Below are 26,108 nucleotides of genomic sequence, written 5' to 3'. Positions count from 1 at the left end.
TGCGAGAGATCTGGAATTTAATCGAGGATATTGGTGCAGATTCTCGTGATGAGAAATTTTATGCCACCACCCCTCTTCACATTAGGGGCTAAATAATTGCGGAGAAAATTTTTTGTACCACGCCGATTCGAACAGGATGCCTTTAAACTGAATGCCGGTGCGAAAGCGAGCGTGTGTTATCCACCATGCGCATCACTGGCCCCATATTTTTCAATTACCCTTTAAACAGTGCCAGCTATCTAGAGACCTCTATTTCTACTCATAATTAACAGATGCAGAGAAGCTGTATGCAGTATTCCAACAACATAGAGCAACCGCTCTCACATCCAAGCAAAGTACAACTCACGTCACCAATATGTTCCCTGAAGATAGACTTGTCACTAGAGGCCTCTGGTCTCCAAGGTTCCAAGACTTAACATCGTCCGGATTTTATTTATGGGGCACACTAAAAATCAAAGTGTATGCTGACAATCCTCACAAAATAGAGGATCTAAAACGTAGCGTTACTATAGAAATTACCATCACGCTTGCGGAATTACAGTATGTTGCTGGTAACATCACCACGACCATTTCTAACATCTCTTAAATATGGGTAACGGCATGTTTCTTAACGTTACTCTTATCTATTCTTTCCTAGTTAGTTCCTAGTTACATTAATCTCCGGTGTGAGACATACAGGTTTTAAGTGGCACAGCCTGTACTATACGGGCCGGCCAGGATGGCCGAGCGGTTCTAGGCGCTACAGTCTACCACTACGGTCGCAGGTTCGAATCCTGCCTCGGGCATGGGTGTGTGTGATGCCCATAGGTTAGTTAGGTTTAAGTAGTTATAAATCTAGGGGACTGATGACCTTAGAAGTAAAGTCCCATAGTGCTCAGAGCCATTTGAACCTGTACTGTACGGGTTTTCCATCTTGTATATCCTTTCCCCTAACGTCGATTTTTCTGAACTGTGATCTCGAATAGTTTCCCCAGTATTTTAGATTTTTTAAATTTATTTGATATTACACATACCTCTTCTACGGCAAAGTGGAGAACAGCTCTAGAAGAACTAGTAACTCATATTTGAAACACGGAAACATTCTTCGGAAAACCAAAACATTTCTTGAAAACATTAGAACTCTTCTTAAAAAATTAAACTCATCGTTTGAAAGACACTCTTTTTCAGAAGCCTAAAGACTGTTCTTAAAAATTTAAAAATTATTCTCTGAAATAGCTGAACTTCTTCTTTAAAGAAACTAAGCTTCTATCAACGTGCAAAGAAATTATAGAAAGCTTGTAAAGAGGGGAAAGCTGATGTAGCTGAGAACACAAATTTCTCGATACGAGTAAAATGGTCCTTGCATTGTTTCCGGACATAGTTCCTCAGAACTTTTTTTTTCTACCAGCTGCCGAGGTTTTTATTTTCAACACATTATTATGTGGAGGTCGAAGTGAAACGGCTCGAATGAGTAACACTTGCTACCCCACAATAAGCGTGACTGTTAACGTTCTCAGTGCCTAAAAGGCGTCTGGACGTAGTTGACCATTTGCTCCTGTGTGATGGCAAACTGCTGTTTACTAGCTGCAAAAGTACTCATTAAGGAAGGAAAGAGAGAAAAAAATTTCTCAGCTGTGCTGCTAAGTGCCTACCATTTGAGGTGAAAATTGTTGTCGCTGTGTTTAACCCCATTCTAGTTTCATTTTCCTAATGTCCTTTAGCATTTCTCGTTTTATGCGCAGTATGACTGCAGTGGCCGTTTGCGCTTCTGTGAAGTACCACTACTTCACTTTGCGCAATGTAACTGTCTCCCCAGGGATTGCTTAACAAAATGTTAGTAATGAGAAACGTCGACAAGAAGGAAAAAGAAACTTGTGAACAGAGTATCAAACAGATACGTGCTGTGAGCTCAGCGCGTACTCGCTAGTACTACTACAGTGGCATTCACCCGAAGATGGCCAGAACACTCTGCGCCGAAATATCGTGGCAGAACGTTACTGATATCCGGCAGTTCTCCCGTGTTTTTATGGAACAGATACGTGCTCTTTTGTTGTTAGAGATCGTCTTGATCACATAGACTTCTTTACACTTTATGACCGGTTTCGGCTTATCACCATCTTCAGATCGTTAAAATATTCTGACATAAATCAACGTCAAGTCAAACTTGCGATAAGCCGAAACCGGTCATAAAGTGTAAAGAAATGTATGTGATCAAGACGGAATTGTGAAAATAAAAGCTCCTAACTGCAAACAATGTCAAATCGGCCACCTTGCCAGGGTGGCCGAGCGGTTCTAGGCGCTACAGTCTAGAACCGCGCGACCGCTACGATCGCAGGTTCGAATCCTGCCTCGGGCATGGATGTGTGTGATGTCCTTAGGTTAGTTAGGTTTAAGTAGTTCTAAGTTCTAGGGGACTGATGACCTTAGAAGTTAAGTCCCATAATGCTTAGAGCCATTTGAACCATTTTCTTTCGGCCACCTTATTGACGGTCCTCAGAACACAGAGAGGAGCCAGTCTATTGTATGTCTGTGTAGAAAGTGAACTGCTTTATTTGGTTACTCGTTTCAGTTTCGTTGGAATTTGTTTAGCGAAATATAAATTAAACATGGCTAAGTGTGTTTAGCGTTTCATTGCACGAATCGAGGTGACGGAAGCTAATGTAGAGATGGGCAGCAAATATCAAACAGGACAAATTATTTCGAACTCCAACGAGCTATATCTGCTCAAACCACTTCGAAGAGAAATGTATATACGACATAAATGATCAGTGGCGCCTTTCGTCCAAGGCAGTCAAATGGTTCGAATGGCTCTGAGCACTATGGGACTTAACATCTGAGGTGATCAGTCCCCTAGAACTTAGAACTACTTAAACCTAACTAACCTAAGGACATCACACACATCCATGCCCGAGGCAGGATTCGAACCTGCAACCGTAGCAGTTTCGCGGTTCCGGACTGAAGCGCCTAGAACCGCACGGCCAACCGCGGCCGACCTCCAAAGCAGTCCCAACCGTCATTAATTTTCCACAGCATTTACAAAAAGGAAAAGGTGCAATCCTGCAACTAGGGCCCAGAAAGAGAAATTTCGGTCAATAACAGAGTCATTAGGAGTACACAGTAAGACAGTAATTTAAGAAACAAACAAAAATATCTATTGTGTTCAAAAATGGCTCTGAGCACTATGGGACTTAACTTCTGAGGTCATCAGTCCCCTAGAACTTAGAACTACTTAAACCTAACTAACCTAAGGACATCACACACATCCATGCCCGAGGCAGGATTCGAACCTGCGACCGTAGCAGTTTCGCGGTTCCGGACTGAAGCGCGTAGAACCGCTCGGCCACCGCGGCCGGCACCGACTGTGTTAACGAACCGCAACACATTTCGAAGTTTGCTCCGTAATCTTTAAGTCGTATCTGCTCCTTTTACACTGATTAATGTTCAGCTTGCGAGCAACAAGAAGTTGTGTGTGGACGAAAATGTATTGAGTCGTCTTGCAGTTTTATGTGTATCGAAAAGTTTATCCATATTTCTACTACAACTGCTCTTGTCGGTGCCAGTGTACACAGAAATCACCGCTGTTTACTGAATAAAATGTTTTCGGGTTCCCAGCGGCAACAAGTGATCAATATTACACGAGCTTCCGGCCAAGCACTGCTTCGCCATTTTCTACTGGTGTGATTGACAGTGGCTACTGGGACGCCCCTTATATCAGCACCCCCTATAGAGGAAAGCCTGCGCGCCCGCTCAGTGACGTCACGCACGTAGTCTGGTGCCGGTGCTCGCAGTCCGTTTGGCCACAGCAATAGACTGTTACGGGAACCGCACGAGGAAAATTCGTAAAGAAATCTGACAGACCTCTCTCATGAATTACAAGATTTCCTTTCTCAAATGACTCAGTTCTTTTGTCTGTAACTTATTTCTGCATACCTTTTAGCCCCGACGTAAGAAGTGGCTGTAATAACTTTCATTATCTGAGGCATCAAAACTCCCAAATGAATGGACCCATTTCTTTGTAGTTTATTTTAAAGTTGCTTTAATGGGGATTGTCACGACTTGTTTGATGGCAGTCTGGTTAGCCGTTCAAAGATCGTCAGCTACACAAAGTGCAAGTGTTGGCCACCACTTTGCTCTTTTCCAATACCATTCCTAAACTGTAAGTGCTGTAGTATAAATTGTAAATCTCGAAAAGGCCAATCTAAACGTCTGCAACGGTATACATTTATCTTTCATGGCTGACCACCATTCACCATTCTTCCGTTTTGCAGTTCCTGTGTAAGACGATTTTTAATGACAAAAATTTTGATTGAAAGCCACTCGCGAAAGATTCTCGTATGCTCTCGCGGACTTTCTTTTAGGGTTTTTGATCTGTTTCTTAAGTTAAATATTGCATCACTTTGACGCAGGTCTAATAATGTGGACGGCACTTTGCAAAGTAGCACACTGGCAGCTAACATTTTACGGACACCGTTATTGCCGCTGTTTATTCCTTATGTAGCAAAATCCATTTTAAAACCTGATTGGATGATATACCTGTGAATTAAAAAAAGAAACACGAAAATTGGGCAAATAGTGTTCGAATTATAACACCCCCTATAGAGAGGCACTGGTAATAAGCAATAGTATGAGTCGTTTCAAAAACTAACACTGCCCTGAAAGACATGTTCTACGTATGTTTTAGTCCACTATTTCAGCAACCTTGTATTCATGCTTTTTTTTTAAATTAAAGAAATTTCTCCTGTTAATATTTTTTAAGTGAAATGCAGTTCTAATGAATGATATGATATCTCTTCTCAGTTTGTGCACCTTTCCCTAAGAAACTTTCTTTCCATTAAGAAAATCTCACTGACCTGAGATGAGTATGTAATGGTATAGCCATAAAGTTTTGGTATGCCAATACAAATTTCAATGAATTCTCTGTTCTCAGTAAGTTAACTAAATTTCCATTATGTATTGAAATTACATGAGGTCTCAAAATACAGATTACCAGGTTAGAATTTCGCTGCTCTAAACTGAATACCTTTGAAGAAAGAATGTTTCTGTACTAAGAAGTATATACTTTGAAACAAACTGTTTGCATGAATTGCACATAAATAAATTTCAACTACGAAGTAAACTTTCATTTCATCTGTTGAGAAGTTTTATGACGTGATGTGACCTGTGATGAAATAATTGTGAAAAATGAACACTTACCTTCATTTGGCATCACATTTGGGCTGCACTCACCAGTGGCTTAGATACTTCATCCTTCCGTAAGTTTGGGGAAAGGGGTGGGGGTGGTGGTTCAGCTCTATTTAGTTGCAATACTTTAACAGATCATCATTCCAAAATATATATACTGGTAATTGTTTAGAAGTGGAAAACAAGTTTCATCTACTGACCATGCTGATATGAATGAATGCAAATTAAGTAAAAAAATTCTGTGTATGAATGAATTTATTTATTTCTTTTGTTCATCTTCCATACACTCTTGTCAATAATCACTAACACATGGAATGAGAAAAATTTTAGATTATAGTGGTTCACAATAGAAAATTATAGATGTACAGCATGAATACTATGTAGGGACAAAATAATTAAGACTTATGGACACCAAGGCCAAACATTAACAATAACCACATTCTTGAGACTTAAGTTTCATAATTTTAGGAATAATAATGATAAATTTTGAACAACATTAATTATTAAATTGCTATTTTATAATCTCCAGGGTAGTCCACTATTTCAGCAACCTTGTATTCATGCTTTTTTTTAAATTTAAAGAAATTTCTTCTGTTAATATTTTTTAAGTGAAATGCAGTTCTAATGTTCTTTAAGTGGGACACTAAAAGAATGCAAATAAAACACTGCACCATAAAGTTTTGTGTAGGAAGAATGCATATGAAAGCAATGTAGTAGAAAAATGGCGATGCATATAGACATTATATTAGGTCACCCTGTAAATTGCAAGTAATTACCAACTGTAAGTGTATGTTATGTGGCAAAAATGTGTCAAGTGGTGTTGGAATATGATCTGGTTACATTAATTAGATTAGGTGAGCGAAAAGCAATTGTGACAGGCTTAAGCTTTTTTAATATTCTTTTATAAACAAATATATTCAAAAAGCCAACAGAAGGGCATACCTGAGAGTCCACCTCAGATATTTTTCTCCTCAGCAAAGATGAGCTAACGAGAAGGCACTTTATGGCACAGAGCAAGCATCTATTTAAAGAGCTCAGTAATTAGTCAACCTGAGGATTAGTGGCACTCAATAGTGCTTGTAACAGAAGTGAGAGCTGTTCCACAATTACATTACTATTAGATGAGGAGACCTGCCAATCATTATACACAAAGAAGGCCATGAAAGTACTGCAAAGCCCTCCCCTACCAGCTTCTCCATTTGTATTGGTAGTAAAATATATGCAAACATGATCTACATAAGAAAATGTTGAGAGAACAACAGTTATAACAGCTGCAGAGAAAGTAGTAAACACAGAAAAAGAGAGGCAATTGTCACAGCATGCACATCTGCACTCACAACAGTGACAGTAGTAGAAGACAGAGGAACACCACAAACACTACGTGAAGTCGAAGTTTGTCTACCTAAAGAATGCATAAATACTATAGTAGCTTTTTCAACAGTAACAATTAATGAATCATTACAAATTGGCAGATTTCTCACATGTATCACAAGCTAAAGTAATAACTTCAGTATACAAAGAAAAGTGTTGCAGAGAATGTAGAGAACTGTAGAGCAATTTTGCTCTTGTCTTCCATTTATCACCAAAACAAACTAACCTTGTTTGCAAAAAAAGTGGAGTCTGCTATAGCACAGTTTGTGTAAGTTTTTCTCAAAATAATAAAGGAAGGTGATCAAAATGGCATTGTCTTGTCTTTGTCAAAGGCATGTGCCATGTTGGGCCACATACCTTTATTACACAAATTAGAAATACTATGAATAAGGCATGCAGCAAAGAAGTGGTTTAAGTCATACTCGGAAAAGCAAGCGAATTGATTTTTAGGTTTCACATACTATAAAAAGATTACTATTGGTCCTCTCTGCCTGCCACACCCCCTACCCTCCCTCCTGTATGTATCATTCACCACCCAACTTCAACTGAGAAAGAATTAGTGTAAGATTCTTTATATTAAAGATTAATTTCTTTGATAAAAATTTCACGTTAGGCTATTAGTGTTGATAGCTGTTAGCAGCTGTATATTAAAATATTTATACAAACTCTCAGCCATAAGTTGCAATTTGGTAAGTTTGAATAGTTTCAGATTAACCTGACTAGTTCAGCTTAAGAGGCATTTGTTGATGTGGCAATATTACTGATGACAGGTTTTGTATTAATGATTTAAAAAGAATCTAAGATAAACATTTCAAAATTATGTTGTAAGAGTTTGCAGTTTTCGCTGAGTGTTTTTTGAAATTTTTTTTCCATTAACCTTTTTACAGTAGTTGTTTAAAAATATATTGACACCAACCCAAACAACACTTTTCATTATTGCCTGGGATGAATGTCCATTGCAGCATACCCCATCAAATAATAAAAAGTCATTTTCGTGAAGAGTAGCAAGTGCTACTGCACAGGCAATAGCACGTTGATTCGTACAGGCAAGAAAATCTCTTTCATGTTCTTTGAGAAGTTTGCTGATGACAATATAAGTGTAGACAATCATATTTAAAATAGTGTCTGATGGGTATCTTAGTCCTCCATGATCAAGTCTCTGTATCAAACTAAAATGTTCGTTTATTGGCAACTCCTTTTCAATCACAATTTCATTAAGGCAACTCTCACATTTCAGCTTCTTAATCACTGCATGAGCACAGTAGCCTGCAATGAAAGTTAAAGACGTTGCAATATCTTTCACTGAAAGAACATCGTCTTGAGTTACACTGACTTCTATGTCTAATGTGTCTGTTTCTTCAACTCCAGAAAACATAAAATTTTTTATGGCCCCTACTGTGATATTGCCATAGGAAGGAGAACATAAAACTAAAGGCATTACACTTTGAATTCGAAGCTTCTTTTCTGCTTCCTAGACTTGTGTCACTGAAACATTGTATTGGGAACCTGCAAGCTGTCTATACTTTCCAAAACGCCGCTCAAGCACATCTGTTTGTAGCTTGGCTGTCAGTAAATAGCTCATACCTAGCTCTTCAGTACAGTATCGAGCAATCTCTACAACGGCATATGTTGTATGCTGAATAGCAAAAAATGTTTCTTTTGTGAGAAACCCACTTGACAAACCCTTTGCTTTCAACACATCAAGCCAGTCTAGAAAATCTAGCAAAAATTGCATAGAAACGCTATCAGTTGTCAACGGATCCATATAAGGATTCTGTTTGTGTTTCCCTTTAAACACTGATTTCACATTCATGACATCAAACCATTTTGTTATTATTCGAATGTATTCTGCTGTTGATGGTGCATGTCTCAAATCAAATTTATCACTAGCTACCTCAAGGCCCTCTGACACATGTCGATTGAATATCTGCAGCACTAGTTTCATGCTCTGTTTTTCTAATGATGTAGGGCAAAGTGATTTGAGAGACAATGTGTGACAATATTTTACTAAAGAACTGGAATCTATGTCATAAATCTGTTTCAGTGTTTTAAAAGAAGCTACAGAAAACTTATTTTCTTCCACTTCTTTTCTAACTGGAAACTGAGGATAAAACATATCTTTACCATCATTTTTTTGGTTCAGCCACACATTTCTTATGCATTTGACAATGTGTATGGCATCAATTAAAAAGAAAGGTGGGCGATTAGGATCAGATGGATGTTTAAAAACTATATTAACAGCTTTATCCAGAGAAAACATTGACATGGTTTTGCTATTGATTTTGTTGTTGTCAGTTACCACACAAAAAACCCTATAGCCTATTAGTTCAAGGCCATTTATTATGGCCAGTAGCACATCGTATAATGCATTAGATGAAATGGTTTTCACCGGTAAAATGTGAACAACATCCCTGTACAAAGACTTGACACTATGCAACATAAATACAAATGCTGAATTTGCAGCACATTCCGAGTTATATGACATGCCCAAAACACTACCTCCTTTATATTCCAAATAAGAATTTAGATGAATTTCATCTACACTCAAAACAACATTGACATCATCGCTGTTCAAGTATTGAAATTTCTGTCTTGCATAGGACAGGAAATTACTTCCCCCAAGCCTTTCGTGAGATGGATTCACATTAAATTTGCTGCAGATCCTATGCAGAGTGCTTGGGTGTGGCATTTTCATTAATGAGCTGCTACGTAAAAAATTGTAAGCATGAGATGAAATTGAAAATAGCAAACAACACAGTATCATAAATGTAGAACTAAACCTATGATTAAATTTCTTTACATTTATGAGACTAACTTGTTCATATATAAAGTCTACCATCTCCTTTTCACTCTCCTGCAAACTGTCTTTCAGCACTCCTAGACTGTCTTTCACTATCTCTACAATATTATCTATAGAAGTTTCTGAGTGCCCACAATCTGTGTCTGAAAACTCCTGCAGTACACTGACAATTTCATGGATATTGGTTACAATTACAGGAAAAGATCTTTTTCCTAATGTCTTAATTTGTACATCTTTCTTAAACAATGAAACATTTAAATTACTATCTATAACGACAGAATGTGTGATTAATGGTGCTGGATTTCTTATTATCTTTAAAAAACAAACAAAATCACTGTGTTTTTCGATCACACTCCACTCGTTGGACAAATCCACTTTCTTCGTACGCAACATCAACTCTTCTAAAGAACTGAAGCTGAAAGTGTTTTCATAGTCCTTCTGTGATGCTAAACTATATTGTAACGCTGCAGCTAACTGCTCATTTTCAAGCCTTTGTTTTTTCTCCTCTGGCCCTTCACGTCTACTTTCTTCCTTTGAAAGGTAGGAAGGACAGTTTGGGAGTAGTGATGGAACTGCATCTGGTCTCAAACGTGGTTTGAGAAGGGGGGCTCTTAATAACTGACCAGTCCTTTCATCCACAATTTGTGTTTCCCAAATAACATCATCCTTGTGGAAGTGAACATGACATACCTGTAATTAAAAATGAATAAAAAATGAAAAAGGTGCTTACAACTGAATGTGATGACAATATTAATAGTGTGAAAACAATTTATGAATATAAAGTTAGTTTCTAGTTCTAAAATACAAATAGACTCCCAACTAAAATGCAGAAGAATTCAAGTGATAAATGTGGCCATGGCATAGTAACTCTATAAAACAATAACACTACAATATCAAAACACATGCAGTTACATGTCATGGCAACAAGCTCTTAAAGAGATGGTGAAATGAAGAAAGTACTTGCCCCATCAAAAATTGCAAACATTGACTAATGTTTGTAGCATAATTCAATAACAGTGACAATTTTTTTTATAATTTAGCCTTGAAGCTCATATATTCACAAGAGGGGTGGGATTTTTGCTTATGTCTTGCTCTATTCCCCCCCACCCCCACCCCACACACACACCTCGGACACAAGAAAGCATGATGACACCAAACTCACACAGGTGTAATCCATAGAAGCAACTGTGACACAGTAACAGAATAATACAAAGTAATTGTCACACTGTGTAACCTTTAGAACTATGAAATACTTAAAGGTAGTGCTTTTTATTAGATAGACACTGTTTTGCTTTTGATATCAGTTCATAACTTACATAAAAACTGACAGTATGATGAACTACTACATTGCCACTTATGTGCTACCTATTAGGCTAAACATGAGCACACAATTGCTTTCAAGTACTTTAGCTGTGTATCTATAAGACAGCTGTGTAGGCCACTGGCATGTATCTGAAATTCCAGACCCAGAAAGTAAGAATTTGTAAAATCCACAAGTATTTTTTATATGTTTTCACAGTTTCTCCCTTTGCATTTTGTGGTGGCCTGTTAATCCATTCATGTACTCATTCATTTTTCCTGTCTATGGTTCACTGTTAAGTCTAAAGCCTACTATATTCCCTAATAGTAACATTCCTTGCAATGACTTCAAATTCCCACCAATAATTTATTAAAAACAAGCGACTGAGACACTGTTTTTACTTCATTTTCAATTTCTGGGTACACCACATTACTTGTTTTTGAACAGGCAACTTCCTAAAGACTTTTACAGCAAAAAGAAACACTAAATACAGAAGCAGAATACATCGAAAGTCGTCTGTATCTTAAGTGCACGTACTTAATTATAAACCGACTTTTATTCCTAACAACAGGCAGCGTAAACAGTAAGTATAAAGATATAGTGAGATATTTAACTACGTAAGTATGACTGTGCTTAGGCTATACTGGTTGAACTTGCAGAATACAGAATTCATATAACCTATACCAGAATTGTAGAATTGCCAGGGCAAGAAAACGAAACGCTATTTTCTTCGGCACTTAATTCAGTTAAGATCTGATATATTAGTCAAAATGTCGCTGACCTTCCTTACTGCATAAGTGCCTATTCTTTGTTAGCACACTTAACCTCTTTTAAGAAATAAACAAAACAAATACTTACTCTTGAACTTGAAGAAGGAGTGAAGTTATCTCTGCGAATACTTGACAACCATTTCTTCCTCGTTGCTTCATCCTCCGGAAATTTAAACACGGTTACTTTTGGTCCACCGTCGTAATTTCCTCTACAATTCGGCACACAACAACGATACGGCATTTTACAGGCAACGAAATTTTCACAGGCAAGAAAAACAGATCACCAGTTTAGTGCACAGAAACTAAACAACCAAATCACGTACACTAACGCAGGAACACCATTTACTGTAATAGTAAACTGACGCGAAACTCGCCGAACGACTATTCACAAGCACTGTTCCGTGAAACTGTTCAAGAAGGGACTATGTGTGTAGCCATCTTGTGACGTCACGCACTACGTAGACAGGCTTTCTTTTACAGGGGGTGCTGCTTATATACATTCCCTGCCGGCTGTGACGTCACTGGTGCGCACGGTATCGCCATTGACACGGCGTTCCATGTGCCGGCTTCAAGCTCGCGATCGCTGGATACCACGCACTGATGAGTTTCAGGCCACCATCTTTATTCGGGGTATTGTCAGTGTATTTTAATTCAGTGGCGTCTTTAATTACAAGCCACGACGGATATTTCGTCATATGTGTGGTATCGATAGCAACGATACCACGGCGTATTAAAGTTTTTAGGTTGGCAATACGACAGACACCGACGACAGCGCCCTCTAGTCGCTGCTGTGCAGATCTACGAGCTCCGCTCCAGATTCAACCTATTTCATCGAGAGCAGACGGCCTGGAACATCGCTTAAACTACAGTGTGTGTTGACTTGCTATTGAGACCTTGTACTACTCAAGATGGGATGTACGCAAAGTTATGTAATCATTTATTAACTTGTTTTTGCCTGTAGTAAACATCTTATATTTTAATCGCAGTACCGAAGTGCTTGTCCCCCTCTGCTCCTACTTTCTTTCCTCATTCGGCCTACCCTTCAGTTCGCAGGAGCAGATCCACGCGCCGTCTTCCAGACGGGATACAAAAATATGTTGTCTGGTGACCTTTTTCCAAAGCACGCTCAGCTGAAGCAGATTTTTCGGGATAGCATAGGCGATAAGTCTCTTATGCACTTTCTTGCGTTGTTCCACATTGTGTACTGTCTGAACTGTCTAAGACTGGCCACACTCGCAGGGATCTTGTAGAACCAGGTGTTCTTAAAGATGCCACATCTTTAAATGGTCCCAGTAATTGACGGATTTTTGTCGGAGGCCTGAACATTGGTTTAACCCAGTGCTTCTTCGACAGTCGGCTTATCTTACCCGACGCAGAGCCACAGAACGGCAAGAAAGCGTTTTCTTTTCCTGCTACTGGTGGTCTTACTGTGATTCTTGTTAGAAATCACTTCATTTATTGGTGAACTTCATAGCTGTTGCTCCTGAAGACCTTGAGCAGGTTATCAGCATCTAACATCATTCTTGCATGATGCACCAATGTTTATAAAACATTACTTTTGAATGCATTACAGGAACAGCAGTGATCAATGTCTTATAAATATTTACTATTAAAAACAGTCTTGATCACGATTTATTTATCAAGGTGACCGGTTTCAACCACTACTGTGGTCATTTTCAGACCAACAAGTTGTATACAAAACTCTAATTAGAGGGCTACATACATTAAAGAAAATACATAAAGTTATAAAGCTATTAAACGTTGAATTACCATTGAGTAGGAACCTCTTTCTGTTGGAGAATCACTACTGGAGAAACCAGTACACGTCTTACTATGTATAATGGAGGCTCCACCCACTTCTGACTGCATGATGTCATTACTAACCAATGAGTTGAATTACAATTTAAAATTTCTTAGTTAAAAGAACATTGTCAAGAATTAGAAATAAATACACACTAAACTTAGCTTATTAAACAGCTAATGTCAATTAAGAAACGTTAAAAATATTTAAATATGTAGGAAAATGAACTTCGGTTTGGCAGTACATGGGTTGCCCTCTCAAGGCCTGTCAGTGACAAAACAAAACAAATCGTTTCTGTGCCGGGATGATGGCTGATGGCGTGCAAGTGCAGATCGGCGTGGTTGGTGTTTTTTTTTTTTTTTTTTTTATAGACTCTGGTGACCGAAGCATATGTTTCGTTTGCGGCGGACGAGGAGGTCGAGAAAGGGGCAAAGCACTCTCTTCTTATACCTCCTTGGTGAACTTGATGTTACTGTTAAGGCTGTTGAAGCGTTCCAAGAAGTTGTCAAATAAAAAAGCCATTGAAATAAAAGAAATCACCGACAACACCTTTACGTCGATACGGCGGCCTGCAGCTCAGCACAGCGTGGGATCCAGCGATCGTGCGGTTGAAGGAGGCTTACCGAACGCCGAGTCAAATGCCGCTATGTGGCGATGCCTCCAGCACCAGTGACGTCAGAGCCGTCAGCTAGTATACGCAGGGTGGTCCATTGATCGTGACCGGGCCAAATATCTCACGAAATAAGCGTCAAACGAGAAAACTACAGAATGAGATTTTCACTCTGCAGCGGAGTGTGCGCTGATATGAAACTTCCTGGCAGATTAAAACTGTGTGCCCGACCGAGACTCGATTTCGGGACCTTTGCCTTTCGCGGGCAAGTGCTCTACCACTGAGCTACCGAAGCACGACTCACGGCCGGAACGCAAGTGGTACGCCATCCTGCAATGTCCAATACATAATATAACCGTGTAAGCCATTATGATCGATAATGCAGACAGTACTCGTATTGACATGTACAATGCCATTTAGGTTTTTCATTTCTTAACTTGTAAACAAGCCTATATTTTTGACTACCCTGGCTAGGAGACCTTACTGGACGTGAGGCCATTTTCTAGGATGGCCTACGGCTGTGTGTCTGAGAAGGACTTTGAGGTTTTTACTAACTGAGGTTCTAATAATTATACCACAATGGTCTGTATCTACCCTGTCTAAAATCGTAATACCTATGTGCGCATCTCACACCATTTGGTATAAAAGGCGCGGAGAAACTTTTCTGATCACAGATGATTCTGATTCCGTTGGCGGGAAACAGTATTTTATTAATACAGTTTTGGCTATTCGGAACGTCATTGAATATTGTGTGTCCGAAGAACACGGAACTGATTAATTAATTGTTGCAGATTTGGCTTGTAGTACCACACTTCCTCTAGCACAATTACAGCAGCTGAGTAATTTATCTTATTTCCATAAAATGTTAATGCTAAATCGTCGATGCGTTGCTGTGTAGTAGGAACAAGGAAGGCGAGGCGCAGGTCGTCTGGATAATTCCTGATATGGTCCCAGTTTCCATAAAAAAATTCCAACGCAGACATTAGCTGTAAACAACAATCTTTATTTAGAAAGTGACCGTACCTTTACGTTTACAAAAGGTCATATATACTCTGTTCCTAACTACAAATGTTACATATTTGACCTCACTTTGAACAACATCCTTTTTGGCTGGTTCATCGCCAGCTATTTCCAAACCGATATAAAACGGATTGACACCTTGAAACAGTTTGTTCATAGATTTACACAAATTCTCTAAATCAGGCCATGACTTTACTTTACTTATATCTGCACTAGTCTCTGGTTTAGAATATGTTACAAATTTAAAACGATTCTTTCTACTATACTTTCGCCATGGAACGCCTGATGAACGTTCTGGTCTCAAACTAAATGGGCCTAACTTATTACTACACGCTAGGCGTACTTTTTCCAATGCACCTTGATCTTCAAGTATTTTTTTATTAGCTCTATCATCAAGTGTTAGTCGTTCAACTCTTACGTTGCTGTCAGTACCCGTCGTGAGTCGGGCTTCGGTAGCTCAGTGGTAGAGCACTTGCCCGCGAAAGGAAAAGGTCCCGAGTTCGAGTCTCGGTCGGGAAAAAATTACAAATAACGAAACTTGTCTAGCTTGAAGGGGGAAACCAGATGGCGCTATGGTTGGCCCGCTAGATGTCGCTGCCATAGGTCAAACGGATATCAACTGCGTTTTTTAAAATAGGAACCCCCATCTTCTATTACATATTCGTGTAGTACGTAAAGAAATATGAATGTTTCAGTTGGACCACTTTTTTCGCTTCGTGACAGATGGCACTGTAATAGTCACAAACATATGGCTCACAATTTTAGACGTACAGCTGGTAACAGATAGGTATTTTAAATTAAAATACAGAACGTAGGTACGTTTGAACGTTTTATTTCGGATGTTCCATTGTGATAAATGTACCTTTGCGAACTTATCATTTCTGAGAACGCATACTGTTACAGCGTGATTACCTGCAAACACCAAATTAATGCAATAAATGCTCAAAGTGATGTCCGTCAACCTCAATGTATTTTGCAATACGTGTAACGACATTCCTCTCAACAGCGAGTAGTTCGCCTTCCGTAATGTTCGCACATGCATTGACTATGCGCTGACGCATGTTGTCAACCGTTGTCGGTGGATCACGATAGCAAATATCCTTCAACTTTCCCCACAGAAAGAAATCTGGGGATGCCAGATCCGGTGAACGTGCGGGCCATGGTATGGTGCCTCGACGACCAATCCACCTGCGGCAGAACTGTAGACGATGTTCAAAGTCGTCGCCACGCAATTCTTGGTGCATAGAAATATGGTACGGGTGCAATCGATGTTGATGTAGCATTCTCAACACCGACCTTTTTGAGATTCCCGATTCTCGCGCAATTTTGTCTGCTACTGATGTGCGGATTAGCTGCGACAGCAGCTAAAACACCTGTTTGGGCATCATCATTTGTTGCAGGTCGTGGTTGACGTTTCAAATGTGGCTGAACACTTCCTGTTCCCTTAAATAACGTAACTATCCGGCGAACGGTCCGGACACTTGGATGATGTCGTCCAGGATACCGAGCAGCATAGATAGCACACGCCCGTTGGGCATTTTGATCACAATAGCCATAAATCAACACCATATCGACCTTTCCCGCAGTTGGTAAACGATCCATTTTAACACGGGTAATGTATCACGAAGCAAATACTGTCCGCACTGGCGGAATGTTACGTGATATCACGTACTTATACGTTTGTGACTACTACAACGCCATCTACCACAAAGCGAAAAAAGTGGTCCAACTAAAACATTCGTATTTCTTTACGTAGTACAGGAATATGTAATAAAAATGGGGGTTCCTATTTTAAAAAAACCCAGTTGATATCCGTTTGACCTATGACAGCGCCATCTAGCGGACCAACCATAGCGCCATCTGGTTTCCCCCTTCAAGCTAGACAAGTTTCGTTCTTTGTAGTTTTTTCGTTTCATGCTTATTTCGTGAGATATTTGGCCCGGTCACGATCAATGGACCACCCTCTATAAGGAGCGCACCAGCAGCCCACTGGCAGTCATACCACTTGACAATGGCCAATCAGTGCTTGGTCGAAAGCTCGAGTAATTTTAATCGCTTGGGACGGCTGGAAACCAGAGGACTTTCCATTCGATGTTATCATCGCGAGACTCTCCATTACTACACCGCTGTTATCTGTTTCTTGAATAAAAATTAACCTAGAATGAGCAATCTGAAGTTAGTCAAAGTCAATGTCAAGGGATACCGCACAGCTGAAGATGCCCTTGGCTAGAGACGAAACGGTGGACGGATATTCAGTTTGCTTGAGACATGGAGGACGTATAGCGATTCCATAAAAATTAAACTGTTTGAAATGGAAGGTGCTGTGTCTCGGCGTAACGGGGCAGCTGTCGCGAGAAACTGCAACTCTCGCGCCTCATACCGACGTTTGGAGAGGGTGATGTATGCGGTCGGGAAAGGTTCGCGCGCTCACAGGTCACACGTCACGGCGAGCGCGCGCGCGTAATTGCAGGCCCGACGGGCGACCCGCGCCCCGGCTCCCCCATAAAGCTCGCGGCGACCCCACAACTCAGGTGCCCCGGGCCGCTTTCGCCGGCGGCTCCCACACAAACACCGAGTGACGTCAGAGGCGGACGTGGGAACGCCGCCGGCGCGGAATGTCGCACTGGACCGCGGCTGTCGGCTGGAGCCTGCTCTCTCTGTGCGGCTCCTCGCTGCTCTCATTAGCATTGCGCTCCTGGAGGGCCGGGGCAGCCGAGAGGCTGCCGAATACCGGCGCACTCCGTGTGACAAGTCACGTCCCTAAATGTTGAAAGTCAGCTGTTCTCAGCAAAGGTTGTGCGTGCCTGTACGTGTAAACAAATAACCGTGGAACTGTCAATGGGACTAGCACTCTCAGGGTTCCGTACGTATTTAATTATGTATACAAGGTGGGCATAAACACTCTGGAAAGCTTGTGAGGCTGTAGCAGGCCAGGTTGTTTTGATAAATAATAGCTAAGAAAAAAATTCGATAGTTGCGCCGTTTCCGAGATATTTCGCATTGAAGATAGCCAATAAGGTCATCATACACTCCTGGAAATTGAAATAAGAACACCGTGAATTCATTGTCCCAGGAAGGGGAAACTTTATTGACACATTCCTGGGGTCAGATACATCACATGATCACACTGACAGAACCACAGGCACATAGACACAGGCAACAGAGCATGCACAATGTCGGCACTAGTACAGTGTATATCCACCTTTCGCAGCAATGCAGGCTGCTATTCTCCCATGGAGACGATCGTAGAGATGCTGGATGTAGTCCTGTGGAACGGCTTGCCATGTCATTTCCAACTGGCGCCTCAGTTGGTCCAGCGTTCGTGCTGGACGTGCAGACCGCGTGAGACGACGCTTCATCCAGTCCCAAACATGCTCAATGGGGGACAGATCCGGAGATCTTGCTGGCCAGGGTAGTTGACTTACACCTTCTAGAGCACGTTGGGTGGCACGGGATACATGCGGACGTGCATTGTCCTGTTGGAACAGCAAGTTCCCTTGCCGGTCTAGGAATGGTAGAACGATGGGTTCGATGACGGTTTGGATGTACCATGCACTATTCAGTGTCCCCTCGACGATCACCAGTGGTGTACGGCCAGTGTAGGAGATCGCTCCCCACACCATGATGCCGGGTGTTGGCCCTGTGTGCTTCGGTCGTATGCAGTCCTGATTGTGGCGCTCACCTGCACGGCGCCAAACACGCATACGACCATCATTAGCACCAAGGCAGAAGCGACTCTCATCGCTGAAGACGACACGTCTCCATTCGTCCCTGCATTCACGCCTGTCGCGACACCACTGGAGGCGGGCTGCACGATGTTGGGGCGTGAGCGGAAGACGGCCTAACGGTGTGCGGGACCGTAGCCCAGCTTCATGGAGACGGTTGCGAATGGTCCTCGCCGATACCCCAGGAGCAACAGTGTCCCTAATTTGCTGGGAAGTGGCGGTGCGGTCCCCTACGGCACTGCGTAGGATCCTACGGTCTTGGCGTGCATCCGTGCGTCGCTGCGGTCCGGTCCCAGGTCGACGGGCACGTGCACCTTCCGCCGACCACTGGCGACAACATCGATGTACTGTGGAGACCTCACGCCCCACGTGTTGAGCAATTCTGCGGTACGTCCACCCGGCCTCCCGCATGCCCACTATACGCCCTCGCTCAAAGTCCGTCAACTGCACATACGGTTCACGTCCACGCTGTCGCGGCATGCTACCAGTGTTAAAGACTGCGATGGAGCTTCGTATGCCACGGCAAACTGGCTCACACTGACGGCGGCGGTGCACAAATGCTGCGCAGCTAGCGCCATTCGACGGCCAACACCGCGGTTCCTGGTGTGTCCGCTGTGCCGTGCGTGTGATCATTGCTTGTACAGCCCTCTGGCAGTGTCCGGAGCAAGTATGGTGGGTCTGACACACCGGTGTCAATGTGTTCTTTTTTCCATTTCCAGGAGTGTATTTGCAATTTCAAGCATCCTGCCAGAGGCGATGTCGCTAAACGTGTTCATCGTTTGGTTACCTCAAAGGTGGTTTAAACTGTAAGTAAGATTCCAGCATCACTGCTGAAAACATTAGTGATTATTACGGCAGCTGTTCCAGAAGATTTCCATATTCAAGTACGTCTATGTTGTCCGAACGTTTGTATAACATCTGGTTTGACTATATCTGGTGACTGTTCTCGTTATATTTCACTTAAAATTCTAAAATATCGATTTCACGACCATTTTGTGCTATTTTATACAGTGTGGTGTAATATTTAAATATAATATTGCGGACATTTCCCGTAATTTTTTTACAGTTCACACCATAATGTGAACTATCAAAAATATTTACAATATCATATTAAAATATAACGTCACTCTGTATAAAACAGCACAAAGTGGACGTGAAATCGGTATTTTAGAATTTCACGCGAAATGTAACGAGAACACTCACCAAATGAAGTCACACGAGATGTTATACAAACGTCAGGACAACGTAGACGTACTTGAATGTGCAAATCTTCTGGAACAGCTACCTGTAATAATCAGTAAGCGTTTTGAGCAGGGATACTGGAACCTTACTTACAAGACTTTGTATATATGTTGTATATTAACCAGGCACCTAGAAACGCTGGAGAGGCTCCGTCCCCACAGCAGCTGCAGTGGTCCACAACCCCACGACGGCTACCGCAGTCCACTTCACCCCTCCGCCGCCCCACACCGAAGCACTCTTTCAGGGTTATTGTGCGGTTTATCCCCCGGTGGAACCCCCCGTCCCCCACCCCCAGGGAACGCCTCACACCGGACTAGGGTAACCCCTATGTTTGCGTGAGAGAGTGATGGTGGTGTAGGCGTACGTGGAGAACTTGTTTGCGCAGCAATCGCCGACATAGTGTAGCTGAGGGGGTATAAGGCAGATGGAAAACTGCCTAAAAACCATCCACAGACTGGCCAGCTCACCAGACCTCGACACAAGTCCGCCGGGCAGATTTGTGCCAGGGACCAGCAAGCCTTCCTGCTCCGGAAAGCCGTGCATTAGACCGCACGGCCAACCGGGCGGACCTACAAGACTTGACTGGAACCTTACTTTCAAGACATCTATTTCACTGCAGGCCCACTCATAAAGAAACCAGCTTAAATTTATCACTTTCGCGAAAGGCACATTTTACCTGGTAATGAGCTTCTGCACTGTTGTATTGCATGTCGATACCATCCCATGGCGTAACGAGATTGGTAATGGAATGGTAAGTTTCTGTATGATGCCGATAGAGGCTGCGCAGGTTCTGGAGGACCCAGTGGTGCGCGCCTGCTGAGCCATATCTGCAATGGCTCTGCACTACGAGTGCCTGCCGCAGTGCAGGACGGCTGGCTGTGACAGTTCAGCCCACTTTCCATTGGATCCACTACGCGACAACACCTTCGTTCCTCAAAATTAGTGAAAAACGTCTTGATCGCCATGTCATTTTATTTAAAATGACCAGTTTCAGCCTAGTCTTAGGCCATCTTTGGAATAGCGCTGTGAACGACAGAAATCGTGCTAGTTACATAATAAAAGAATAGTTTATACTCATTAATATCGCAGAGTCATTATTTTGTGTCGTCACATTGTTCAAATGGTTCAAATGGCTCTGAGCACTATGGGACTTAACATCTGTGGTCATCAGTCGCCTAGAACTTAGAACTAGTTAAACCTAACTAACCTAAGGACATCACACACATCCATGCCCGAGGCAGGATTCGAACCTGCGACCGTAGCAGTCGCGTGGTTCCGGACTGCGCGCCTAGAACCGCTAGACCACCGCGGCCGGCGTCACATTGTCATTGTAGGCTTGTACCATGGAAGGCATGGAAAGCAAGGAAAGGATGTTGTTTGGCGGCCGGTATCCTCTTTCTGTAACACAACTGCACGCACATACGAGGGTTGGAACTTAAATAGTGGCGACACTGCTGTGGAGACACTATACAATGGAATCTACTATTGTCACCGACAGCATACGTTGTTGACATACCTACTGTACCTCCGATCAATGGACTCGACCGTCCCATGTCACCGGCATCCCTACAATCTAGGGAAACACAGTCACTTGTGAGCGAGCGGTCTAACGTAGCGGTGTCGCTATGTTTCTGAAACAGGAACAACGGAGTTGGATAAATATTGAATGTGCCAGAGGTCGTACAGCACGACAGTGTCATCAAGGTCTTCAAGAGGCGTGTGGGGAATCGGCATTGCCATACAGAACAGTGCCACGTTGGCTAAAAGCGTTCAACGAAGGTCGGTAAACTGTGGCAGATATGCATCGGGCAGGTCGTCCTAGCGTCTCTGAAGAAGAAGTGCATGCTGTTGTCGCGTTAGTGGACAGTGATCGACGCCATACGATTCGTGAGCTAGCCCAGGAAACTGGATTAGGGCATACGACTATGCTTCGCATCCTGAAGGAACACCTGGGAATGCGAAAAATTGCATCACGATGGGTTCCGCATGACGTGACGGAAATGCAGAAATGGATGCTTTACGACGCTGCTCCGACGCACTTGGAGCGCTATGAGCGCGAAGGAGAGGCTTTCTTACGGCGTATCGTAACACTGGATGAGACGTGGGCCACATCTTACGAGCCAAAACTGAAACGCTAATCCAACGAATGGCGTCATTATGGGTCGCCGAGAAAGACGAAAGTGCGTCAGTCAGTATGGTGAAAGTTATGCTGATTCTCGTGTACGACTGTGATGGTGTTATCCTAACGCATTACGTTTCTCCACGGTAGACCGTCAATGCACAGTATTACTGTCCGTGTTTGGGGCATCACCTGCGACCAGCTTTGCCAAAGAAGCGGCGACACTTCCTGCGCAACCAACCCGTCATTTTGCACGACAATGCACAGGCGCATATTGCGCAAGTTGTGGCTGCTCTGTTCGGTCGATGGGACTGGGAAGTACTGTACCATCCACCACATTTCCCGGACTTAAGCCCTTGTGACTTTGATTCCGAAGATGAAGGAACCACTTCGTGGCATTCGCTTCAGAACTGTTCCAGAGATTCGACAGTCAGTAGACCGCCCCATTCGCAGCATCAACAGAACAGGCTCTGCTAACGGTATGCTACGCCTTCCACATCGCTGGCAATGGGTTCTACACAACGTTGGTGACTACTTTGGCGGACAGTAACAGGTGCAAACATGTTACTCTTTTGTATCGGTGCCGGCCGGTGTGGGCGAGCCGTTCTAGGCGCTTCAGTCTGGAACTGCGCGACCACTACGGTCGCAGGTTCCAATCCTGCCTCGGGCGTGGATGTGTGTGATGTCCTTAGGTTAGTTAGGTTTAACTAGTTCTAAGTTCTAGGGGACTGATGACCTCAGATGTTAAGTCCCATAGTGCTCAGAGCCATTTGAACCATTTTTTTTTTCACGGCCGGTATTGCCTTCACTTAAAACTTTCGGACTGATAGGCCGTGGTCGGTGTATAAAACTCTCCCCTGACGTTTCGTATTCGACTGCGGGAGACATCATCCGAGGTAGAGCGGCGAACTGTAGCCTATCAGCCCGGAAGTTTTAAGTGAAGAAAAGTACTCAATTTAAGATAGTCTAGGTGTCGTGCTACAAGCTCTCCGTAATAGTCCATGTTAGCCTCACTGCTGGTGAAGTACACGTCGTACTACGCACACTACTCTGGTCGCTAGGTACTGACTGGCTCTGAGCTGGAAGCTGAGCTAACTACGACTGCGACTCTCACTGGGCTGCGACTGGTGACTCGACTCGATGACTCGTTCAATGACTGACTGACTGGACCCTCCGATCTGCGGCCGCAATCTAAGTACTCATAAATTTTGACGACATAGCCTACATCCACATCTACATCTACATTCATACTCCGCAAGCCACCCAACGGTGTGTGGCGGAGGGCACCTTACGTGCCACTGTCATTACCTCCCTTTCCTGTTCCAGTCGCGTATGGTTCGCGGGAAGAACGACTGTCTGAAAGCCTCCGTGCGCGCTCTAATTTTACATTCGTGATCTCCTCGGGAGGTATAAGTAGGGGGAAGCAATATACTCGATACCTCATCCAGAAACGCACCCTCTCGAAACCTGGCGAGCAAGCTACACCGCGATGCAGAGCGCCTCTCTTGCAGAGTCTGCCACTTGAGTTTGCTAAACATCTCCGTAACGCTATCACGGTTACCAAATAACCCTGTGACGAAACGCGCCGCTCTTCTTTGGATCTTCTTTATCTCCTCCGTCAACCCGGTCTGGTACGGATCCCACACTGATGAGCAATACTCAAGTATAGGTCGAACGAGTGTTTTGTAAGCCACCTCCTTTGTTGATGGACGACATTTTCTAAGCACTCTCCCAATGAATCTCAACCTGGTACCCGCCTTACCAACAATTAATTTTATATGATCATTCCACTTCAAATCGTTCCGCACGCATACTCCCAGATATTTTACATAAGTAACTGCTACCAGTGTTTGTTCCGCTATCATATAATCATACAATAAAGCATCCTTCTTTCTATGTATTCGCAATACATTACATTTGTCTATGTTAAGGGTCAGTTGCCACTCCTTGCACCAAGTGCCTATCCGCTGCAGATCTTCCTGCATTTCGCTACAATTTTCTAATGCTGCAACTTCTCTGTATACTACAGCATCATCCGCGAAAAGCCGCATGGAACTTCCGACACTATCTACTAGGTCATTTATATATATTGAGAAAAGAAATGGTCCCATAACACTCCCCTGTGGCACGCCAGAGGTTACCTTAACGTCTGTAGACGTCTCTCCATTGATAACAACATGCTGTGTTCTGTTTGCTAAAAAATCTTCAATCCAGCCACACAGCTGGTCTGATATTCCGTAGGCTCTTACTTTGTTTATGAGGCGACAGTGCGGAACTGTATCGAACGCCTTCCGGAAGTCAAGAAAAATAGCATCTACCTGGGAGCCTGTATCAAATATTTTCTGGGTCTCATGAACAAATAACGCGAGTTGGGTCTCACACGATCGCTGTTTCCGGAATCCATGTTGATTCCTACATAGTAGATTCTGGGTTTCCAAAAACGACATGATACTCGAGCAAAAAACATGTTCTAAAATTCTACAACAGATCGACGTCAGAGATATAGGTCTATAGTTTTGCGCATCTGCTCGACGACCCTTCTTGAAGACTGGGACTACCTGTGCTCTTTTCCAATCATTTGGAACCCTCCGTTCCTCTAGAGACTTGCGGTACACGGCTGTTAGAAGGGGGGCAAGTTCTTTCGCGTACTCTGTGTAGAATCGAATTGGTATCCCGTCAGGTCCAGTGGACTTTCCTCTGTTGAGTGATTCCAGTTGCTTTTCTATTCCTTGGACACTTATTTCGATGTCAGCCATTTTTTCGTTTGTGCGAGGATTTAGAGAAGGAACTGCAGTGCGGTCTTCCTCTGTGAAACAGCTTTGGAAAAAGGTGTTTAGTATTTCAGCTTTACGCGTGTCATCCTCTGTTTCAATGCCATCATCATCCCGGAGTGTCTGGATATGCTGTTTCGAGCCACTTACTGATTTAACGTAAGACCAGAACTTCCTAGGATTTTCTGTCAAGTCTGTACATAGAATTTTACTTTCGAATTCACTGAACGCTTCTCGCATAGCCCTCCTTACGCTAACTTTGACATCGCTTAGCTTCTGTTTGTCTGAGAGGTTTTGGCTGCGTTTAAACTTGGAGTGAAGCCTACAGAGAGCAACGACCTGATGTTATATTTACGATAAAATGAAGTGTCGAGATCGCATTACTATTTCTTTATTGGCCGGTTCCGGCTTATACACAAGGCATCTTCAGAATTTCTTCATCCCCTACGGCTGGAGCTGACGGTCCCTCGGATTTCTCGTGGTACCACGATCGTACACTGAGATAGAGAAATCCGGAGCACGTCAGCACGAGCCATAGGGAGTCAAGAAAAACTGAAGATGGCTTGTATATAAGTCGAAACCGTTCAATAAAGAAATATTAATGCGATCTCGACTGTTCATTTTAACGTAAATCCAAGTATTAGCGGCCGAGAGGGTGTTGGCGACGCGCTGCGTATGAGACTCTACTTGGCGTCTCTTCTGATAGGCTCGTTTCTTGCGCCTGCTAGCAATCTTCTGGCAACCTCTTTGCGGTCTGCTGTGCTGGCGACAGCTTATGCCAGCTCACGTTACCCATCATCTGAAGCTGACAATGTCCAGAACAGTCAGTACACCTCAGTGGCTGGATCTGTTGCTGCTGGTTAGGCAGCAATGCGTTATACAGATCTGCTGAGGGCGCATTTGTGCTGTATGACGTCAACGTCAGCCAGTGAGAAACGATTTACGTAAATTATGTATCATTTGAAGGTACATGAGCCGTGCGTGACATACGATTGTGAGCTGTCCTTCCTGCAATTCTGAAACGGCGAGAATATTTTTTTTAAATTTTCTGTTAATACGAGGGCAGTTCAATAAGTAATGCAACACATTTTTTTTCTGAAACAGGGGTTGTTTTATTCAGCATTGAAATACACCAGGTTATTCCCCAATCTTTTAGCTATACAACACTATTTTTCTACGTAATCTCCATTCAATGCTACGGCCTTACGCCACCTTGAAATGAGGGCATGTATGCCTGCACGGTACCATTCCACTGGTCGATGTCGGAGCCAACGTCGTACTGCATCAATAACTTCTTCATCATCCGCGTAGTGCGTCCCACGGATTGCGTCCTTCATTGGGCCGAACATATGGAAATCCGACGGTGCGAGATCGGGGCTGTAGGCTGCATGAGGAAGAACAGTCCACTGAAGTTTTGTG

The 26,108-nt window shown here is 42.9% G+C and overlaps 1 protein-coding gene across 1 annotated transcript in view; it reads right to left on the bottom strand.

Moving 5' to 3' along the window:
* The window catches only part of LOC126252724 (THAP domain-containing protein 5-like), a 51,495-nt gene extending 39,684 nt beyond the window's left edge, over positions 1-11,811 (bottom strand). Inside the window, exons 1-2 of the mRNA XM_049953627.1 lie at positions 11,490-11,811; positions 9,312-10,021 (exon numbers count right to left, since the gene is read on the bottom strand). Of these exons, the coding sequence (XP_049809584.1) occupies positions 9,312-10,021; positions 11,490-11,642 (863 nt within the window). The 5' untranslated portion in view covers positions 11,643-11,811. The remainder of the gene's footprint in view (positions 1-9,311; positions 10,022-11,489) is intronic.
* Between the last annotated feature and the right edge of the window lie 14,297 nt (positions 11,812-26,108).

The sequence above is a fragment of the Schistocerca nitens genome, chromosome 4, assembly GCF_023898315.1.
Source record: "Schistocerca nitens isolate TAMUIC-IGC-003100 chromosome 4, iqSchNite1.1, whole genome shotgun sequence".
Classification (NCBI taxonomy): domain Eukaryota; kingdom Metazoa; phylum Arthropoda; class Insecta; order Orthoptera; family Acrididae; genus Schistocerca; species Schistocerca nitens.
Note: the sequence above shows the minus strand (reverse complement) of the source record. Positions and strands in the feature narration are given on the sequence as shown.